A 20,936-nucleotide genomic window follows, 5' to 3' on the forward strand; every position below is an offset into this window, starting at 1 on the left:
CATTTTCACAGTAAAAAATTACTGCAAAAATGGGGATGTGACAAAGATATAGAAAGTATATAGAAAGACGAAGTTAATTGAAAAGAAGGTAACCAAAGGGATCAAGGAACAATTAAAAGAGGCAAAGAAAACGCAGATATTTTGATGAGAATAAAACATTGTTTTGGAAGTGGATAGTGTGTAAAGTAAGTGGGTAAAGTGGGCTACTCAAGAAGCTGCCAGCACAGTGAATGTAATTTTTAACAGTGATGAAATAATTTGAGACAAAACTGAAATGAAGGAATATTAGAAAGAATATTAGACATTTGTGTGGGAAAAATAATAAGCCAAACAGTGGAACTGAAACAAATACTATAAAAATTAGTACCCAAAAATATTGATGAAAACTAAGTAAAAAATCCTGTGAGAATGTTGAAAATGGTTAAGTACATGGATATATCCTACACACACACACACACACACTATATATAGATGCAGTTTACTTATGGAACAGCTGTGCAAGTAGTGTATGAGACTGCCTATAAATCTGACAGTTGGAAGAATGCCATTGTTCTTCCTGTATACAAATTGTACGCTAGTAAAAGGATGCAAAAAGTGATAGTGAGTTTCCTTTTCTTTTTCTTATTTCATGGTTTTAATCTCTTCCACTTCCTATTTCTTATTCTTAAGGAGAACAATATGATGGGTATGTAAGAATACTGATTAGATAAGCAAGCATACAGCCAGCTTAAGCCTAGACCTGAATTGTTTTTTTTTCCAGATTTGAAAATTTACTGGTTTACTGAAAAACAAGTCTATAAATATTTTAAAGAAATAAAATAAACCACTAGCTATTTTTTTAAATCAACCCAGAGGCAAAACAATTTTTTGTTCAAAGTCTCTCATGAACGTACTGAAAGGAACATGATAATTTGACTACATAGAGTAAAAGGTCTTTTAATTAAAAATAGCATGCATGCTTCATCAAAATAATGAGATGTGTATGTTAAATGCCAGTACAGAAAACAGGGAACTTATTTATCCCACATCTTATTCTCAGAATTAATGGGTACACTACTAAGGCAAACCAAACTTATAAAATCAAATCTCCGTGGATAGTGATGTATGAAATCAGTTTTGAGAACTATGATTCCCACACAATATCATCTTTCTTCAACACTGATTGAAGCTTCTGAGCACTTTTTAATAGCTGAAGTGAACTTGTGGTTTTATTTATGGAACTGGTAGTTGGAGTGATTGCAGTCTCTTTTCTTCCTTTTAATTCATTAGGCCTTGATACTGAACTTGCTGGTTTTCTCTTCAGTTTTTGAGCTCTTTGCTTTAGTTTATAAACCTAAATAAAAGAAAAATCAGCAGTCATTCAGATATGCAAAGACATGCTCACTTTGCCCCAACAAGGCTTATCAAGTCTTTTTTCATACCAAGACTGGCAATATTTATTTTTTATTTATTTATTCAACTTCTATAGCCGCCCATATATTTTTAGTACCAGCTCAGATATATTTAGGTACGACACAGGAAGGCAAGAAAAGGCATTCTCAATTGTTTTTTGTTACAATTTTGGAATATGGATATAATGGTTGGTTTTAAGTGCAAGTATTAAAATGGGTAGTAAGATTTTTTTAAGGTTACATTTGAATAAATGAACTAAATACATAACAATTGATTTAATATTTCACAATGGCATGACACTGCATATTATTTAACAAAGCAACAATGCATGTCAAGATTTGAGCAGATGCCTTTCTTTAGTCCTTAAAAAAATCTAAAAGCAGATACAAATTGTCTGAATCCATCCTTTGAAACATATTAAGTTATGGATAGCACTTTAGTTAACAAACAAAAAACTGATCTAGCCTATTGGCACAACTCTTAGCCTCTTCCAGTGGTTCCTTATCATAGCTTTAATTAGCTGAAGAAACCTTAAGTACACAACATGACAGGAAATAATATACTATGATGTAGCTTTTTGCTTACTAAAAATGGATGCATTGAAGCACTGATAATTTAAATACACAAGAATTATGTGCATGATGTTACAAACCAGTAACCAGTATGTTCTTTCACTTCGAAGTGTTTGATTCTATTTTACGTCCAAAATCTATTTTACTCTGGGAGGGAAAAGATCTTCTAAATTTACATATGGAAGGTTTTGTTTTTTTTAAATGCTTCTTGTAGTTATCATCAACCACTGAACTAGAATTACACATGGGATGTGTGCACAGTCACCTTAAGTTTTATCCTTTGTAACAGGACATGTTTATGGGAGGCTATTTGGTGAACAGCAGAATAGGGGTAGGAGAGTTGAATTTTCTCCACCTAAACATATTTTGTCCTTCAGTGAAGAAAAGATCTGGAGACTTTATTTTGTCCTCCCTGTCCTGTACGTGAGAAATCAGCTATGGATGTATGCAGTCCTGAGTATACGCTCCACAACTCATCAGTACTCTTTCGGGCACATTCCTATCTGTCTCATCAACATAATTTCATACGACTTTTTTCTCAATTTCTTTTCTTTCTCCAAGCACCACAGTAGCAAAGCACTGGCTTTCTAACAAGGCACATTCTAATTAGTCACATTTCCTGATTTCAGAATTATTCACTTACGTGATCCTGGTGCTTTTTCAGTTTTGAAATCTGTTCTACTTTAATTTCCATCTGCTTCACAAGACAATCCAATTCACGTTCTAGGTCTTCCCGAATGTCCTGGTTTTGACTTTCCTCTATCTGCTTTGACAGTTCTTGATGTTCACTGTTGAAGACAAACTCCCATCAGTTGTCTAAATACAGCGTAGGGCTCTATGACTGCATTTTGTTTGTTCATCCTTGTAGGTTTCTTTATTACTTATATATCAAGCATCATAAAATAGTGAGGTCTAAATAATGAAAAAGGATATTGCTTTATTTCAGAATTTAAGAGTCTTTTCAGCAGTGTCATGCCTTCCCTGGGCAGAGCAAGACTGTCATTCTAAAGCGCTTCTTCAGAAAACATGTCGTCTCTTAATGTAATTTAAAAATGTCCTAAACTTTATGTGGACATGACTTGAGCAGAGTAGTTCCAAATTTCAAGTTTTCCACAGGTTATTTGGAAATGAGATATAAATACAGCTAATAAGTGTTACTACATGAAATTATAGATGCTGCAGCAGCAGAATAAAAGAGATGAACATTTGCAGTTGAGGCTAGACAGATGTTATTTGGGCATGCAATTGAGCACCCTACTAGGAATGTATGTGACTTACAAGCTTCTTATTGTTTTATACCCTACCAGATGACATTCCCTAATGTACAGAACCCAGAGCAAGCCTCTCCTGCCAGATCTAACAGAATGGGTAGATACAACTGGAGAGAGATGGTCCCACAGGTAACCTGGCCCCAAGCCATGAAGAGCTTTAAAGCTAACTACTAGCACCTTGAATTGAACCCAGAAACATACTGGCAACCAACGCAGCTCATGGAGCAGAGGTGTCACATGCCAAATGACAGGCACTCGTAACTGCCAGCTCCCATAGCTGGGGCATTATTCCAGTAACCCATAACTGCCTGTTATCCTGCTAAGAACTTCAGCATGCCTTGTTGCTTTCAGTAACTTGTCTGAGGTTCAATCCTGCTTCTACAACACTGTGGCTGTGATTAAAATAGCTATTTAAGAGTATCTGGGTTTTTTTATATTTGATTAGGATCAGCCCATGTATTGTATCACTACCTGCTTTTAAAAAGCAATTTGCCATTTTCCACATGTGTCTGTGTGTGGGATGGGGGAAGGGGAGAAGTATCAGTATTTTTATGTTGCCCCAGTGTCTGATAGGTAACAGGAGAATAAAAGGTATTTGTTTGGAAAACTATACACCAATACTTACAAACTCATTTGTCCCAACTCATCTTGCATACCCAAAAGAAGATCAGAAAGAGTTTCAGTAGCAGAGGAAGACGTGGAACAAGACACTGGTTTGCAAACACCAGTCCGTCCTGAAGTTCTCTTTTCAGTTCCTTCTGGACACTGTGAAGTCATACATGGGCTACGGTATTTCATCATATGCAGGACACTTTGTACATTTGCAACAACAGAGTGACTTGAGCTGGCAGACTTGTGGGAGAAGTAGCAAAAGTGTAAACTTTGTTAAACAAATAATAATTTAACCAAATTCTCATTTACAAAGACACAATGCTTACCTTCCCAGCAACAAAAGGCAGCGTTCCACCCTGTAGGCATGGTTGTGTGCCGTATGTTCTCCTCATACCAGAATTATTCTGAAAATTAAAACCCAGATTTATTCATTTGGAAAAAAGAATTGGGGTCCTAAACTTAAGAAGGAAGACTAATGAGAACTATCTTTATTAAACCTAGGTCTTACCACTTTTTTTAAAGTTTCAAAACTCGAAACTTTTGATTTGAGACTTGACAGAGTATGAAAGATTATGCCCTTTTCTTTAAAACATTTAAGTTTTATGACATGGAGATTCAAAGTATTAGCTATATATTGAAATGGGAAATATTTTAATCCTCTTCTTTGCTCCTTGTTTGCCAGGACTTCCCTTTCTTTATAGCCTTCTTGCATCACTTATCATTTCCTGAATCTTCCCCCGAATCTCAGAATAAGAAATCATATGCACAGATGGAAAACTGGTGCAATTTAAAAAGATGAACTTAGACTTAATCATATGTATTTACTATAATAAACTGGACTTAAATTAGCCATAATTTAAAATGACTAATCCAATCTGCCTAAATCCAATTGATTTCAGTGGATCCAATCTGTTGTTTTTTTTTTAAAGAGAAAGATGGCCAAAAAGCATACCAAATAAAATGTATCATTTTATTTTATGCCTAATGGAAATGTTGTTTTCAGATAATCCCCAGAAAAAGATTAGAATCCAGTTGGAAGGCTTAACTAATAGCCTAATAGATTTGATGTATTTCTTGCAAGCACAGTTTATGTTGCAGTTTTCTTTACTGAAAGACCAGAAAAAATGTTTTCTTAAAAAGAAATTATAGAATGCTAGTTGCTCAAACTTTCTGCAATTATGGACAACTGTAAAATCACTTGGAAAATACTTTTTTGAACTTAAGAGTATAGGAGTTTGCATTCACTGGCAAATAAGATGATTATAGTTGCTTTTGTGTATGCCTTTCCATTGGCTTTGTGTTTAAAGGCCTTTTTAATCTAAAAAAAAATCCAAAATTTAAGTATTTATCTACCACTTGAATTATTTTATGTATTCCATGCCACAGTAATACAACCCTTAGAATAAACTTTCCAGTCAAGAATGCGCTTCATAAAATCTGAGTGTTAAGGACTAGGGGTGAGGGACCTCCAGCCTAATGAAATCTTGTTTTAGATACTCATTATCCTACTTCCTCTTTGCACTTTTAACACTTCCATTTAGTTCAGCTCATATGGCCCAAGAACTACATTTGAAATTTATTTATTGCTGTTTATTGTCTGAATTTTAGTACTCACCTTGCTACTTGCTTTATTTATCACTTTAATGCTTCAGTCAACTAGTTTTCAGCTGCTTATGAACCAGGATGTGCAGGGAAGCCAGGGCTGATTCTGCAAGCAGGCTCAAGCCTGGGAACATGGGCAGGTTGCAGTGGAGCCTCTGTGGGCTATACATGCTTTCAAGAAAGCATGTATGAAAGAGTAGATTTGGTGACGGTGAAGTTAATGAAATTAAGCTTGCTCTCAACTTCAAATAATTAACAAAAAATATTTAGAGGATAATCCCTTTTTGTTCAGTTGTACTATTTTAAGAACTGAGTAAGTGAATGCATGACTTTCTGTGCTAAACACAGATATCTGTATTTTCATTGTTTACTGTATTGCATGGCATCCAGATAGAAATGGAGCTCTGCAACTAATTCAGACACACTGAAATTACTGGGACTTCTTTAACTTGACCAGTTTTTAAATTCTGCCTGTTAGGAGCATCCTAAATGTCTTATCATGAACCTCTAATTCTAAATAACTGGAATACTAACATAATCTGAGAGATACTAGCTTTATATGAGGAAATGCAGAATTCAGGTGAATTTATTTGAAAACAACAGACTAGGATCTATTAAACGCAGAAATGATTTGACACATTTTACATTTCTTTGCTGAGATTAAACATTCATCTTCAGAGGCACTCTTAGGAAACCTGCATTGCACAAAATAAATGGAAGGTTGTCATTTGCCTAACTCCCCAGTATTATTAATAATATGGCTGAAACTAACATTTTACCTTGATGATTTTCTTCTTCCTGCTTTTCTTCTTCACATCTTTTTCAGGTGAAAGTGAGGACAAGAGAATTCTATTCATTTCAAGACCTGTCTGGAGCTGTAGCAAAAATTATAAACAGCTAGTAGTCAGATAAATACCTAAATGTACAGATATGAAAAACATGAGTGCATGACTGATATAGGATACAGACAGGAATTTCGTAGTGCAATATAACAGCTCCCTGAAAAAATACCTTTAAAAAATTGCTTTGCATGATCCATCACAGAAGCTGTACAACTTACAATAATGAATAATTTACTGCCAAATAAGTTAAAACTACACTTTTACACTATATTAGCCCAGAACTCTTGCCATCTATTTCATGCCTAAGTTTATTAACAATCCTGCTTGGCATAAAGCAATTATTTCCATCACAGTATCAAGCCAAATAACAATGTTTGACAGGAAACCGCCTTATTATTATTTTTTTGCAATCACTGCCAGTTGAGAAATCTGATGGGCTGTATTTTTTGAACCATAAAACTGAATGCTGACCTATATTAGCCCAACTAACACACTGTATTTTGAGAAGCTTCCTGAGAATCCTAACAATATCCCTTGAACTTTTGACAAAATTTGTATTAAGCAACTTTAATTAGCTGAGATTCATGTCCAGTTATCTTATTGGGGAAATGACATGTGACTTATGCAGATGCTGTATGTAAAAACAGGAATGTATTTTTGACAATAATGTTCAAGCTAACACCTCCAACTGCAGCAATAACATGAAAGCCATATTATAAAATATTCTTAAACATGCAGTACTGCTGGCAGTGAAATCAACATAAAATTCTGGCAGCTAGACTGGCACAAGACCTTGTCATGAGCACAGCTGTTACCTCCCTACTGATAGTAGCCCAGAGAAGGCCATTTTGAAGCAGCTGAGTTTCCAAATATGACAATATTCTTCAACTAAAGCTGACTAAATTTGTTGTCTGCAGGTCCTTTTGTTTTTACACGCTACAGCAATATCACTATTGACTTTCTCTACCTGTGCAGCTTTATCTTGTATTAGCTTGCGCTGATGCTGTTCTTCCTGAAGCTTCTGTTCCAAATGTTTGATCTTTTCCTGAAAAAAATCACAAAGGATTGGATGGGGAGTTTGTAGGCTACGTGCAGTTCACCATTTATAGCCTCTAGCGTCCCAAGAAGTGTGAATTAAAACTAAAGTGGATTATGCCCCAGATTTCATGCCGTGATGAAGCTGAGAAAAAGCTTTCTATTAATCTTCCCAAGCCAAACTGCAGTTGATACAGGAAAGGCTGGGAGGGATCATAGCATTCAAGAAGAGATTCTCGTCCTCTTATGGCCACTTTGAAAATGACCTTATCAGGTACAGAGAACCAAAGGCATGCCCTGGGACTGTATGAATGATGCTGTAATATTTTCTTACTTCTGCAGTTTTCTGAGTGCTAATAAGTCTCCAACACTGGTTTTCTAGAACTTCAAGTTTTTCAAGTTTTGCACATAGCTCCATTTGATTTTGGTCATCTTCTTTTTGAAGATGAGTCTGTAAAATATGCACAAAATATGCAACTGATAGCAAACCACATTTAAACAACCTATACTTTAAGATGAACCAACAGTCCCACAATGACAGATATAGGCGTGATATAGCAAGCACAGCATGTATGTGAGAAGCTTAGATATGTAGCACTGTTTGTACATATAAAAATTGCCTGTGGAAAGATTTTTGCATATGGCTGGGTGTTGAATGACAAGTTGACAAAGAATGGACATATACTGTATGTGACCTGTGTTACAGGGGTACAGTAGTTGAATGAAATGCATACCCCAACAATTCACAATATGGGTAGGAACATATATAAATGGGAATCTCTCTCTTATCTACAAGCTAGACCCACTGCTAATAGCTCACACCTACCTATTATTACTGATACGGAACATCTAGTTGTAGCCAATCATCTCTGGATCACAATCCAAAATGCCAACTTTCAATACATTAACTCGTTTCTTTCAGCAAACAAACATTCAAACCTCATTTATCTACAGGCAAGGTATTATTCAGCATCAGTCATTCTTGACACATACAGTTAAAAATTAAGCAACAAATTTCACAGAAAAGGATATTTTACATTTTAAAACTTATTTAAAATAGTTTATTCTGCTTTTCAGCTAAAAAGATGTTCAAAAAGCTTACACATTAACTTGATAATGCTGAAAAGTCTAATATTAAGAAATCTAGGTAGAAAGCCTAGGTGAGCATTTTCTATTTTTATTTCCAGCTATCCATCTGTTCAGGGGAGAAGAGTTAATATTTGTCATCTGTGAGTTTGTCATGGCTTTAGTTTAATCAGCAGGTGGTTTATTAGTGAAAGCTCAAGAATCTGGGAGAACTACAAGCAACAGTTAATGCATGATTCATGTGCTACTGATTTGACCATGCAAGATTGCAGAAGAAATCCACATCAAGAAAACCATCAAAAAACACCACACGGAGAAACAAAAGTTAAGAAAGAATTATTAAATTTGTGTACCTGCTGCTCCAGAACCAGGTTTTTTTCCATCTCTGCTTTGAGAACCATTTTTCTCATGTAATCGAGTTGCTTTTCCAGCAAAGAGCAGCGTGACTGTGCTGCCTTTAACTGTGCACTCACATCTGAGAGGAGGGGAAAAAGAGGGGAGGGAAATAAAAAGTTTTATCTCAAATTTCAGCTTTATACTATACTTCGCAGCACATTACATAAAACATTGATTAAAAATGATACAGCTATTTGCTTGTTTTGGTTACAGGTAGTCTCTTGATTCATTGTGGCTAGATCCTGATATGCAGTTACAGCCTTCATCCCATTTGTGTTCCTAGTTATATTATAAAGTATTTGCAGCAGAGAAAGAAAGACATTAACACCCCGGCCACTTCAGAACTTTAGAAAGTTTATTCACTCCCCACAAAAAGGTAATTGCTTGAAGCCTGCACACATTTTGTTGTAGTAGTATCTTTCGTTAGGGATTGAAAAAGCAATCTATCTATCTATCTATCGCGAGGTAGTATATATAATTACATACTTCCTACAATTTCTTAAAAGAATGTGTAAACCTAATTAAGCAATAAATAAGGCATCTAACCATGCTATAACCCTACTTACATATTAAGATGGAGTGCAAAAGAGAACACAAATCAATAGTATGACTGGTCTTTCAGATAAAGGTAGAACAGAAGTAGTCTGGAAAAGCTGCTACCAATACTAATGGGAAGTTACCTTTCCTTTCTTCTATCAGCTCCTGGTGAATTACGTTCTTTTCCTTTGATTCCTGCTGCAAAGCCTTTCTATATTGTGCAGCTTCTCTGGATAAGCAGTTCAGGTCATCTTCAGCCTGTGTCCTCTCTACCTCAAGACGATGGATCTTTTCTTGAAGAGTTTTTAGGGCTGCCACTAGAGCTGGTAAACAAGTCAACTAATTCTTAATTACTTTTTCAGTTTTAATAATTAAAAGAAAAAGAAGCAGTATGCATTATTACATACCACACTGTAACAGCGTAATATTATACTCCCAGTATCTAAGCAGGTGTTAATATTGTTGAGTTCTTAGTGTTTTCTTGCAGATGTTTCATTACCAGGTTAGGTAACATCATCAGTGCATGGGAGAGTGGGGTTTGCTAGCTGTTTATATATAATAGCTTGCCCTGCCAGTCTTGGCGGGCATGTGGCTTCCTCCTTCATAGTTCCTTGATTAGGGTATTGCTTTCTCCCTGATTGTTTAGCTGATGCAAGGAAACAACCAAGCTTAGACAGCACCAAGAACCCAACAGTCCAACTCTGAGCTACAGGGTTAACATGGTGCGGTTAGCAGACTAAACAAATTTAATATACACACAATTACTAATTATGAAAGAAAAGAAACTACTATGAATTTTAATGACCAAGATTTTTGATGCAATTCTTACATTTTGAATTTCATAAACAGAACAAAGATCTTTAATTAATTAATTAGACATAGGCACTGCCTACCTCCCAGACAACTCTGGACAGCTCACAATTTAAAACAAAGCAACAATACAGAAAATACAATATGAAGTATACAAGATCTGCATCTGTCTCAATAGCACATTATACATACATGAACACATCTAGAAAGAGGGACCTCATCCACCCTACCTCTGCACCTGAGAGAACAGCCACGTATTCAAGACCTTTCAGAATGCCATCAGGATGGGAGTTACCCAAATCTCTGGGGATCTCATTCCAGAGGGCAGGTGCCACCACAGAGAAGGCATGCTTCTTGGGTCACTGTTTAATCAAGGGGACCCTGAGTGTATCAACCCTGCCAACTATTACTAGATGGACAGAAACCATGGAAGATAGGCAGTTTGTCAAGTAACCTGTCCCTATGCAATGAAGGGCTTTAACTGCACCTGGAAGGATACTGGTAACCGGTGCAGCTCATGAAGCAGCAGCACATGGGCATACTGAGGCATGAGGTGACTGGGGCATGAGTAACTGTCTGAAGGGTCTCTGCAAGCAGGAGCTGTGAGTGCAAGACAACCCCCATATTGCACACCAATCTTGAATGGGGAAATGCAACCCTATCCAAGATTTTTTTTAAAAAATCTGTTTGGTCATGTCCAGTTCTCTGAGACTGCCTGGACACTAACATGGCTTGAAATCTTGATCCATGCTTTCACTTTTAAACAAGGCTTCTCACATCTAAGGTAGGCTATTGAACCATCTTCCCAGTGTACGATCCCTGAAAAAACTGAAACTGTCAATATTTAGTCTTAGGAAGTGTTTACTTTGTAGCTTGATTTATATAGTAATCCTCTTCCATAAAACAAAAATGTATTTGTACTTAGATGATTCTACTTTTTAGAGCCAGCAAGTCAAGAGAATAAAACTAACTCAAGGCAACAGGTTTTTTTATTAATCTCCTTAGATCTCAATAAAGTTAAGCCTACTTCTCAATCAATACCATGTTCTCAAATACATTAAATACTTCTCAATCAATACCATGTTCTCAAATACATTCTGGGCCAAGAACATAAGTTGACTATGCTTCACATTAATAGTGTGTCACACTATACTGCTCTGTACTTTACCTTGATTGTTTGGTGGGCAGCTGGTGACCTTTTTTGGCCTGAGATCAGCAAAAGCAGATTTTATTTTATCTGGAGGTTGAAGAAAACTTCCTATATAGCTATGTTTTGATTCGGTATCCACAGACTGCAGAAAAATACATACAGTAGCATTTAAAATTTCACATGAGCATTCATTCAGCCATTTTCCCTTAAAAACGTAGATCAGGGATACATAAATTTTTCATCAGTTTGAGACTTACTTAGAGCTTTAACCATACACCAAAAGTCACATTTCAAAAAGGCTCCCAAATTCTTAGGGTTTTTCACACTTATGGGATGAAATAGTGTTTTAAAACCCCTGCAAAATGTAAAACACTAAAGTCACCTCTTAAAATTTGCCCAAACATGAAAAAAATGGACTAAATAAAAATGGTTCTGGGGAGCTCTGAAGTCACAAAAGTAGCAAAAATTGATTGCATGCAGGCCACATATGGCACACTTATGGTCAGATCACATTATCAGATCTAGACTAATAATAAGCAGACCTATAATTCTATTGATGGAGAAAAGATACCAGAGATCAGAGGCCCTAAGAATAACTAGTTTACACAGACTTAAATTTATTTCAGATATATTTGTTCCTACCGTACCAAAAAACCATTTTAGGTTGCAAGTTTACGTAAGCTACTTTAGGAGAAACTCAACAAGGCTTATATCTAATAAAACATATAGGATAAAACAGCCAGTGATCTCACTAAATACTATTTTCTTACAATAATGGAAATACTGTGCTGAAGATAGTTGCAAAAGGGTAAAGGCAGACTATTGGATATTTCTACCAATTACTGACAACTCTTCCCGATCCCATCTTTTAGAGACACTAGAAAAACAGCTACTTCTTTCCCAACTAATTTTCTGTGCTTTGTAATCGAATAGTAATTTTTGCTAATTGTGCTGGTCCCCAATGAGATTGCATAATCAACAAAGAAGCTGATGCATATCCACTTATATAAGTCCTCATTCAGATTCCATAGAACTGTTTCGATCTATTTGTTGATACAAAAAAAAAACGCGTTGCTTATGACTGGAATTAGGTTGGAGTCTCTGTTTACTGATCACAAATCATTTCATTATTAGTAAGAGCTTTCTGCCACCACAAAATTACTTTGTCACCTTGGGCAAAAGCACAGGAATCAGGAAATCTGTCCCCTTCCCCTAAAACCAGTAAAGTTAACTGCAAACAAAATGCAGGAAAACAGAATGAATATCTATGAATATATGCATAGATTCTGAATGTACATGATCAGGGATTCATTATTACAGCATAAATATACCCCCCCAGCATATTATATTACATGACTGAAATGAAGCACATTTCAGGTATAGTAATCAGAAACAGATTTTACATAGAATGATCTCTAGCAACATTGCATTTGACTACTGTACTCAAAGTAACTTCCTGGGTTCATCAATTCTAAGGGCTTTTTCCATCAGGTTTCACTTAGCAGATCTCAGAATTCTGATTTTAAAAAGTGCCTCAAATCCACACTAAAACACAAATACTGTGTTCAACCTTTTTTTTAAGTTTTCACCCTTTGTCACTTGAATCATATAATTGAATTCTTACTTCAATGTGGAAGGATCATTTAACATTTTCAATGATTTTTTTAAACAGTAGAATTAATCTGATTGACAAATTCAACATAAAAGTAGCATCTGCAATATTATAAAGCCATTCTTTAAAATTGTTTCCCTTTACTATAAAAAGGTTCAAGCATTTTCTCTTTTTAAGAGATCACTTTAAAACTGAGTATTTATAGATGTTAAAGTTTCATTACTCACCTCCATTACAGAGGATCTAGGACACCACGCACCTAAAACAAAACAAAAATAGTTTGCTGCTTGTTCCAGATTTCAAAGTAAAAGTCGAAATATTTGCCTCTAATATTTCTATTTATTTCTATGTGAAATTAAAACACCTTTTACTTTCATCACCCCCATTTAATATAGTATTCCTTCTCCTTCCTTGGAAGAAGCCACAAGTGGGGGTCTGTGAGCTTAGTAGAAAGACCGACTGACCTGGCCATTTCTGCGGGAAAAGAAAATCAGAAGAGGAATAGGAGAGCTTTTCTCATTCAAAGCTGCCCAGAAGCGCGTAAAGGAGGTCAATACATAATTACCTTCTTCTCTGGCTAAGGCCATATAGGCGGCCCCCTCCAAACGATTAGGCCAGTCCCCCCAAAACCCGAAGGAGGAAGTTCAAGCACAAATTCAACAAGTGACGACCCCCGTCCCCTCGCAGAGGGAGCAAAAAGTCTTCAAGTTTCACGGCCCTCGCCGCCGCACCCAAAGAAACAGGCGACTTTCTCCCTAGGCTTCCTCCTCAGAACTCGATAGCCTACACCAACCATAGAAAACAAACCCACTCCCTAGAGCGCCCTCGCCAGGGCCGTTTTTAAATAGACCGCCTCCCCTCCCGCTCAAACGCCTCCGCCCAGTGACCCGGATGAGTCCCGCCTTCGCCCAGGCTGTTACTGCGCCAATCAGAGAAAAGCTGTGCGTCCGAGGCGGCCGATAGGGGGTTGCTGCTGTTCTCCTGTTTACACGGATGTCTGCTGGTTATTGGCTCACGCGGACGGCTTATTGACAGCTCGGCGAGGGTCTTGCATAAGAAAAATGTAATCAGTGTCTTCGCCTCCCCACAGAATGTAATTAGTTCAGTGTTACTCGGTCTGCTTTGCTATGCAGAGATGGACTTTTTCTGCAGGAACGGCGCTCGTTAAATTTCTAGATGACGCAGCGGCAGAGGTGCCAGGAAAGGAGGAGAAAAAAGCGGGGCGACATCTCTAGGTTCTGCTAGTTACACCCAATGACGGGGGCATGCTAAACCATTGTGGGTTTAAACTATGGTTTGTTGAATAAACCGACACAGTTCCGAAACCTACCCATGGTTTAATATGTCATATGAAGTCAACCAGTGTTTGCCACCTTCTGTGGTTTAAGCTCTGTTCCTCTTTCCACCTTTATATGTTATTTCTGAAGGGATGTTTTCACATACTACAGTAAACTACTGTACCGTATTCAGCTTTTAAAATCACAGGCCTATCCGAACTCAAAGATTGAGGTTACCACCCTCAGTAAAAATACAAACAGGTAGTTTTAAGTGCTAAATAATAGTGAATCTGAATAAAACTGCATGTTTACACAGGAATCTGAATTCAGTGAGATTTACTCCCAAGAGTAGGAGTAAATAGGATTTTAGATAGGACTTAGATAGGACTTTGTTCCTGATACTCATTTTTTTCAATTCTACAGCTCTAATGAAAAGCTCAAGATCGTTAGAGCATAATGCAAAGCACCCATATGGGGACCTTGTATTCTGAGTTTAAAAATAAAAGCATTCCAGGTGTCTGAATGATGCATATGGAAACAATATTACAGCTTTTCACTAATATTACCAACTTTTAAAAAATGAGATTTACTAATTTTGACTGTTGAAGATTAAAAAAAAGGCTGCTTTTAAAATGTATTATTTTTACATGCAAAATCTAATCTCAGAATAGAAGAAAAGCCACAACTGATTGTCCAGTTAGGGAAGTTTTTGAACAACTGTTTCAAAAAATGCCAAAAAGTGTTTAACCCAGTAATGAAATATGCTTTATTTTACTATTCAAATCTCTTTTTAGACTTCTGCATTTTGATAGGATTACTTTAAAAAAGTTTGAAAAATGCTATTGTGCTTTGCATTTCAAGAAAACTGTTGTATCAAACCTTTATGATGGTTTATTGGGTTATGCATAAAATATGACTGTATTTCAACCTTCAGCATTCTGAATCACTCAGTTTTTGACTCCATTCCAAACAAAATTCATGTGAATAGCTGCAATATGAGCAGCAATATGAGGAAACTCCCTTCTCTTTTGGCTCTTGTCCTCAGAATCCAGTACAACTGGCAGCTGACTGTTTAGAAAGACCAGCTTGGAATGTGAACTTTTAAAACTTGTTTTCTATCCAGAACAGTTGGCTGAACATCTGCACATATTATTTCAATGGATACTTTGAGAATTTCTCCTGATAGGATAATTACTTGTTAGCTTGAAGAAACAAACAATGTAAAATAATGTTCTCTTCTTTTCCTGCTTGCCAACATTTCCAAAAAAGACCCCACTACCCTCCATTATGCCATATTAAAACTTAATTCAGATAATCATTTGATGACCATTTACAGTATATAATGTAAACATTTCATATAATCACAAGTATACTGAGAATTCATCAGTTCTAAGAATTGTTGTGTACATTTAGGACTCTTACATCAGTATGGGGAAACAAGCCATTATATTAAATTACAGTACAATATATTATTAAATAACTTAACTGTAAAAGAGCCAGTTTGGTGTAGTGGTTAAGGCATCAGGCTAGAAACCGGGAAACTGTGAGATCTAGTTCCACCTTAGGCACAAAGCCAGCTAGGTGACCTTGGGCCAGTCACTTTCTCTCAGCCATAGGAAGAAGGCAATGGCAAACCACTGGGAAAAACCTTGCCAAGAAAACTGCAGGGCTTATCCAGGCAGTCTCTCAGAATCAGACACGATTGAACGGACACAACCCCCCCACTAAAAAGTCCAATGGAGTATTGGACTTTTGGCATCCCCTTATTTTCTGAAGCAAGACTAAAATGTCTTTAGAAATAGTCCAGTTTTTCTGCAATATGTTCTCAACAGATTGCTTCGGGGGCATTTAATAAGGAGGAAAAGTTATGTGTTTGAAATATACATTTAATAACACAAAACTATTATTAGTGCTACCCAAAATGTTTTTTATGTTATTTAGTGTCCTTTCATGCACTCAGTGATGCCATAGAACTTAGGGAAGCTGAGCCAGTTAACTTGTTCCAGCTTCTGCTTCACAGAATATATTTTTACAGTGTTTCCTCTGGGGCTGTGGTGTAGGAAGGTTCCCCCTGGAGGAACTGTAGCCAAGGAAACTGGCCACCTTGCCACCACCATCCTCTACTCACTAACTCCTTTGAGGGGCTACTTGCCACCCCCTCTGCAAAGGGGCATGCCATTGATTTTCTTTTTTTTACCATTTTTCCTTTGCAGCAATGGAAGAACAGGAGTGAGAAACTGGCTGGCAGCCATTTTTCTGCTGTCCAACTCCATGGGAAGACAGAATATAGCAATGAGGACACTAGTGTGGCAGCACAAAACTTCTGCCAAGGATTTGAGGGGTAAGACCAGAGGCATTATTGAAGTGTTCTTATTTTAAAGGCACTTTCTCCCACTGGTACCCTTCAGATGTGTTGGTCTACATCAGTGTTTCTCAACCTTGGCAACTTTAAGATGTGTGGACTTCAACTCCCAGAATTCCCCAGCCAGCCATGCAGACTTGGAATCAAAAATACCAGGCTAGGGAAGGCTGTGCCGTAGTCAAATCATTCTAGTGGAATTCTATGAAAGAAAATAAAAGGACTGAAGTTCAGGACATGGACAAGATGAAGACATAATTTGTCCTCCCATCTAGTATGCCTCCACAAATAGATGCATTTTTTTATTAATTACAGCCCTAGAAGGAAGGGCAATTTGTTTACTTAATCCTAACCCTTAAAAAAAATAAACTAAAGCAGCAAGCCTGTACCTAATTACCTGAAGTTAAGTCTCATGCAACTCACTGAAACTTGTATCCTAGCAGATATATTTAGGACTGCGCTGTAATTCAGTAACAGCATTAGAAATTTTTATGTCAACTGAAAATAATGCCTAATTCCAAATATTTACTAATTAAAACATTATTGTCTTTAAATTAAAAAAAAATCTATACAACAGCTCCTTGGTGTAAGGAAAGAAGATGGCAAGGAAGGAACCAGTGGTTCTCAGCCTAGAGAGAACCATTATAATCAATGGATGCCTGGGCTATTCAGGCCCATGGCAACCAATGTCATGGTACCTGTGTTTGATGGAGCTGGATGCCCACAATTAATCAATAGCCATCATCCTCCCTATTTCAGTTATTGGGATGTTTATAAATTTGTAATGTTTCTACAGAGATACCTCTTACACTGTGCCAGGATGTTGACATTCTCTAGAGGTTTATTTTCGTTTTGGCTTTTGTGATTGGTGTTCAGTGAATGCTAATTGCCGTATGTTTTTTAAGCCTAATGTTGCTTTCATGTCCTTTAATTCTGCACTTTACAAAACCTTTTTCTGCATTGGAAAATCCAATTTGTCCATTATATCTGTCCTCACATTGGCAATTTGTTTTATACTAACTCTTGGTTCTTAGTTTCAGGAGTTTATCTTTATTAGGAGACAATAGTTGTTGCAGTACTTGTCCACTGTCCCAAATCTTACTTCTATCCTTTTTTTTGTCCATTACTTTTCTCCTCTTGAGATGTACAGAAGGTTGTATATAGTTCATAATACTTCTATTATATTTTTCCTGCTTAGTTAAGTCCTGTAACTAGAAGGGTATTGAATATATTTTGGTTTGCTAGTTATATCACTTATTTTGTTAACCATATTACTCAGTGACCTTTTAGGATAGTGATGTATGTTCCCCTTTCTATATACTTTCTACAGTAGAATAAAATATTCATTCACCAATGAGTATCTAACTGGTTATTTGTCAGGAAATCTTGGCCTTAAAATTAATAGGACAGATACATTAAAATTATTTTATATATAAAATTATTTTATATAACTATTATATATATATATATACACACACACACACAGTATGTGAGTGTGTGTGTGTGTGTATATATATATATATAATTATATATTAAAATTAATAGGACAGATACACCATCACTCATTTTGGATGAATATTACGTTTGGCTTGTTAGTGGTATAGTAATAATTATTTTAGTAATAACTGAAGTTATACTCTGAAAAATATGGTGATTTGAAATATCTGATTAATTTTAGAAACTGAAGCTATTATCCCCAGACTGGAAGCCTATTTTCCTGAACGTCAATTTGGAATCTACATTAAAAAGGGATGAAATGTGTGGTCCTGCCGATGTTGAACTTTACCTCAGATCAGCCCCTAGCCAGCATGACTAATTGTAAGGGCTGGTATGAGATGTAATCAAACAACATGGAAGCTTATATTGCTCACACTTGACTTTAAAAATATATTTTCACACTGTAACCAGATTGAACCTATCTGAAATATTTTCATGTGGTTATCCTAGCTTAACTCATTTTTAACCTTATACTGCAATTTTTCTTTTGTAATCTGGCTGTCAGGTTTCAAATTCTAATAGAGTTAATTTGCCATCTTTAGTCTCAATCCAATGATACAGATTCAAGCACCCACAACTATAATGTATTCCTATGTACGTATTCCCCACATATGTACTGCATCTGCTCCAAAGATAGTTAGTGGAGGGCTTGGTGTATGGCCCTTATCCGAGAGCAGCTGCTGCTGTCAGTTGTCATCCCCAGTTCTGGTAGACATTTGGCAGGGTTAAGAACTGGAGTGGTAAACTGTTTTGCTATTTAAACTGTAACTTCTGCAGGAGCCAAAGTTAACAGACAAACCATATGGAATAGCATGAATGCCAGTCTGACTAGCACATAAATACCAAATGTAAGATAAGCTCTCTCGCCTTTATCTCTTTTATGAATTTATCCCCTGTCACTAGTCTCATGCAATATAGAAGAGTATGTTTGGGTAATTTCACTCTCAGAGGATTACATTTGTCCATTAGGAAAGGAAGAAAATAACCTATATTCCACTTTTAACTTTTTGTATAAAAACTTTTTGGAGGAAGAATGTGACATGTAATTCCATAAATACTTTATGATTAGTAATGTAGAGATTTTTAAAAAGGAATCTTGAGCAGGTCAGTACACTGCATTACTTCCCAACTGATGGGATATGTTGGCTTGCAAGGTAGTTTCCATATTAGAGATCCACTCTTGCATAGTATAGTGCGAGCATGCTTGGGTAAACCTGGACTTTGGTTGTTCTTGTGGCATACTATCTAAAATGTGCCAAATCTAGATGGTACTATTTTTACTGTTAGCCAGGAATGTTGCATTTGGCATAGATACCTCCAAAATTGGTAATCTAATCTACTCTTTTCTTCTCATACAAAAAGTGTTATCTCAGTTGATCAAAGCCATAGTAAGGTGGTTGCATTTTACAGGGTAAATTAAGTTATACATTGCATGTTATACATAAATGGTGAAAAATTAGACTGACTTTGTATGCCTTGGTAGAATGTTTGCTAAAGATGGGACTGGTTGGAGAAAGGTTAAGACATGCAAATGCAGGTAAAAAGGTAACACAAAGTATGTGGTTTGTTGTGAGAAATGAATGTCTGTCCAAAGAAGTGAAAATGGTTGTATATAAAAGTTTGCTTCTGCTCTCTTTGTTATATGAAAGTGAGAGCTGGGTATGTCAGGAGAAACAAAGATTAAATGTGGTGGGAGTGAGGTGCTTAAAAGGTGTGTGTAGTACAAGAGGAGATGGTGTCAAGAACGAATGGATGGTGAATATGACTGAACAGAAATATAGTATAAAATACAGTGTGTATAAAATATTTTGAGTTAATTTGCATATTAACATACTCTGTACATACCCTGTATTTTGAAAAAAATGGGAATGCAAATCTATCAGATTATAAAAGACAGATGACATCCATCTAAATAATAAGTTGTATTTTATTATGCATCAGACTAGCATAAGTATACAGAAATTTACTGTTTTTAAATTTTTAAAGAAAATAATTATTGTTAAGTTCACTGAGTACGCATACTTAGAATTTGATAGCTAACTTATCAGGAAGCTAACTTTTGTACAATAAACATTAGGTGTTTTGCTTTCATATATTAATGCAGTAGATTCGCTCAAACCTCTTTTTTGTTCCTCCTTCAATCAGATGACTACAGAATAGCAAAATACCACCAACTGCTCTGTGGGAAGGAGCCTAGAAGTTTTTTCACTTTGAGTATAAAAAGAGGAAGGCAAGAAATGACCATGCCAGATCTGCTGATCTTTATTGCACTCTTACCCATGGCCCTTGCCACCAAATGTGCTCTGGGAGGCTTCCTAGAAGTTTATTTGTAATAAATGAACTAATATTATCTTACTGATGCAAAAACAATCTTGCTTCTTTGCTGTTAAGTCAGGCAAGCATACGCTCCAGGCTCATAATGATAGAAGAGAAGCAGCATTTGGAGATATCACCCACCTACAGCCAGGGATGGCTGCAATGATTAGATGAGATCCACAGTAATTAAGCTGAAGTTATTCAAGGCAGTTAACAGTATCAGCGAAACTTATTAAAAAATGGGAGGGTACTTAGTTCTTTGCGTTTTTCACTTTTTGATAAACCATCCTTGTATAGAAAAAGGAAAGATCTGTAGCTGTGTGGACTGGAAAAGTACTCTTTTCAAGATTTCAATATATTATTATCCTATTTATAAAGTATTTTAAAATTCAGACCCACAATAAAAGTTTAACCTGGTAAATTTATATGCATCCAAACTAGTTCTTTGTGTTAAAGCAATATCAAGAGAATCTGTGTAACGTTGATAATCTAATCTTTCCTAAAAAAACTTAGAAACAAGAGAACAACTGTAGAATGTAAAGAGATACCTTTCCTTCTCAGCTTATATAA

At 36.3% G+C, this 20,936-nt stretch overlaps 1 protein-coding gene across 2 annotated transcripts; it reads right to left on the reverse strand.

Annotated features, from left to right (window-relative positions):
* Positions 1–920: 920 nt before the first annotated feature.
* On the reverse strand, positions 921–13,658 carry CEP57L1 (centrosomal protein 57 like 1). 2 transcript variants are annotated; one of them, XM_063311269.1, is made up of 12 exons: positions 13,483–13,658; positions 13,145–13,176; positions 11,324–11,447; positions 9,489–9,668; positions 8,766–8,887; positions 7,661–7,777; positions 7,259–7,336; positions 6,229–6,324; positions 4,174–4,251; positions 3,861–4,087; positions 2,608–2,752; positions 921–1,333 (listed from the first exon to the last, which is right to left on the reverse strand). In XM_063311269.1, the coding sequence occupies exons 1-12, from the start codon at positions 13,502–13,504 to the stop codon at positions 1,124–1,126; spliced, it is 1,431 nt and encodes a 476-aa protein (XP_063167339.1). In that variant the 5' UTR covers positions 13,505–13,658; the 3' UTR covers positions 921–1,123. The 2 variants fall into 2 exon arrangements, with proteins under 2 accessions (XP_063167339.1, XP_063167346.1); XM_063311276.1 differs by lacking the exons at positions 11,324–11,447; positions 13,145–13,176 and having other exon boundaries at positions 13,483–13,657.
* Between the last annotated feature and the right edge of the window lie 7,278 nt (positions 13,659–20,936).

The sequence above is a fragment of the Candoia aspera genome, chromosome 1 (assembly GCF_035149785.1).
Source record: "Candoia aspera isolate rCanAsp1 chromosome 1, rCanAsp1.hap2, whole genome shotgun sequence".
Classification (NCBI taxonomy): Eukaryota; Metazoa; Chordata; class Lepidosauria; order Squamata; family Boidae; genus Candoia; species Candoia aspera.

Bases quoted from the DNA above. Each gene is read 5' to 3' on its own strand.
- CEP57L1 (XM_063311269.1), bottom strand. From the start codon at position 13,504: ATGGCCTTAGCCAGAGAAGAAG. The intron at 11,448-13,144 runs GTGAGTAATGAA...ATTTTTCTGCAG, and splicing joins CTAGATCCTCTGTAATGGAG to TCTGTGGATACCGAATCAAA. The intron at 7,337-7,660 runs GTAAGAAAATAT...GATTTTTTTCAG, and splicing joins GCACTCAGAAAACTGCAGAA to GAAAAGATCAAACATTTGGA.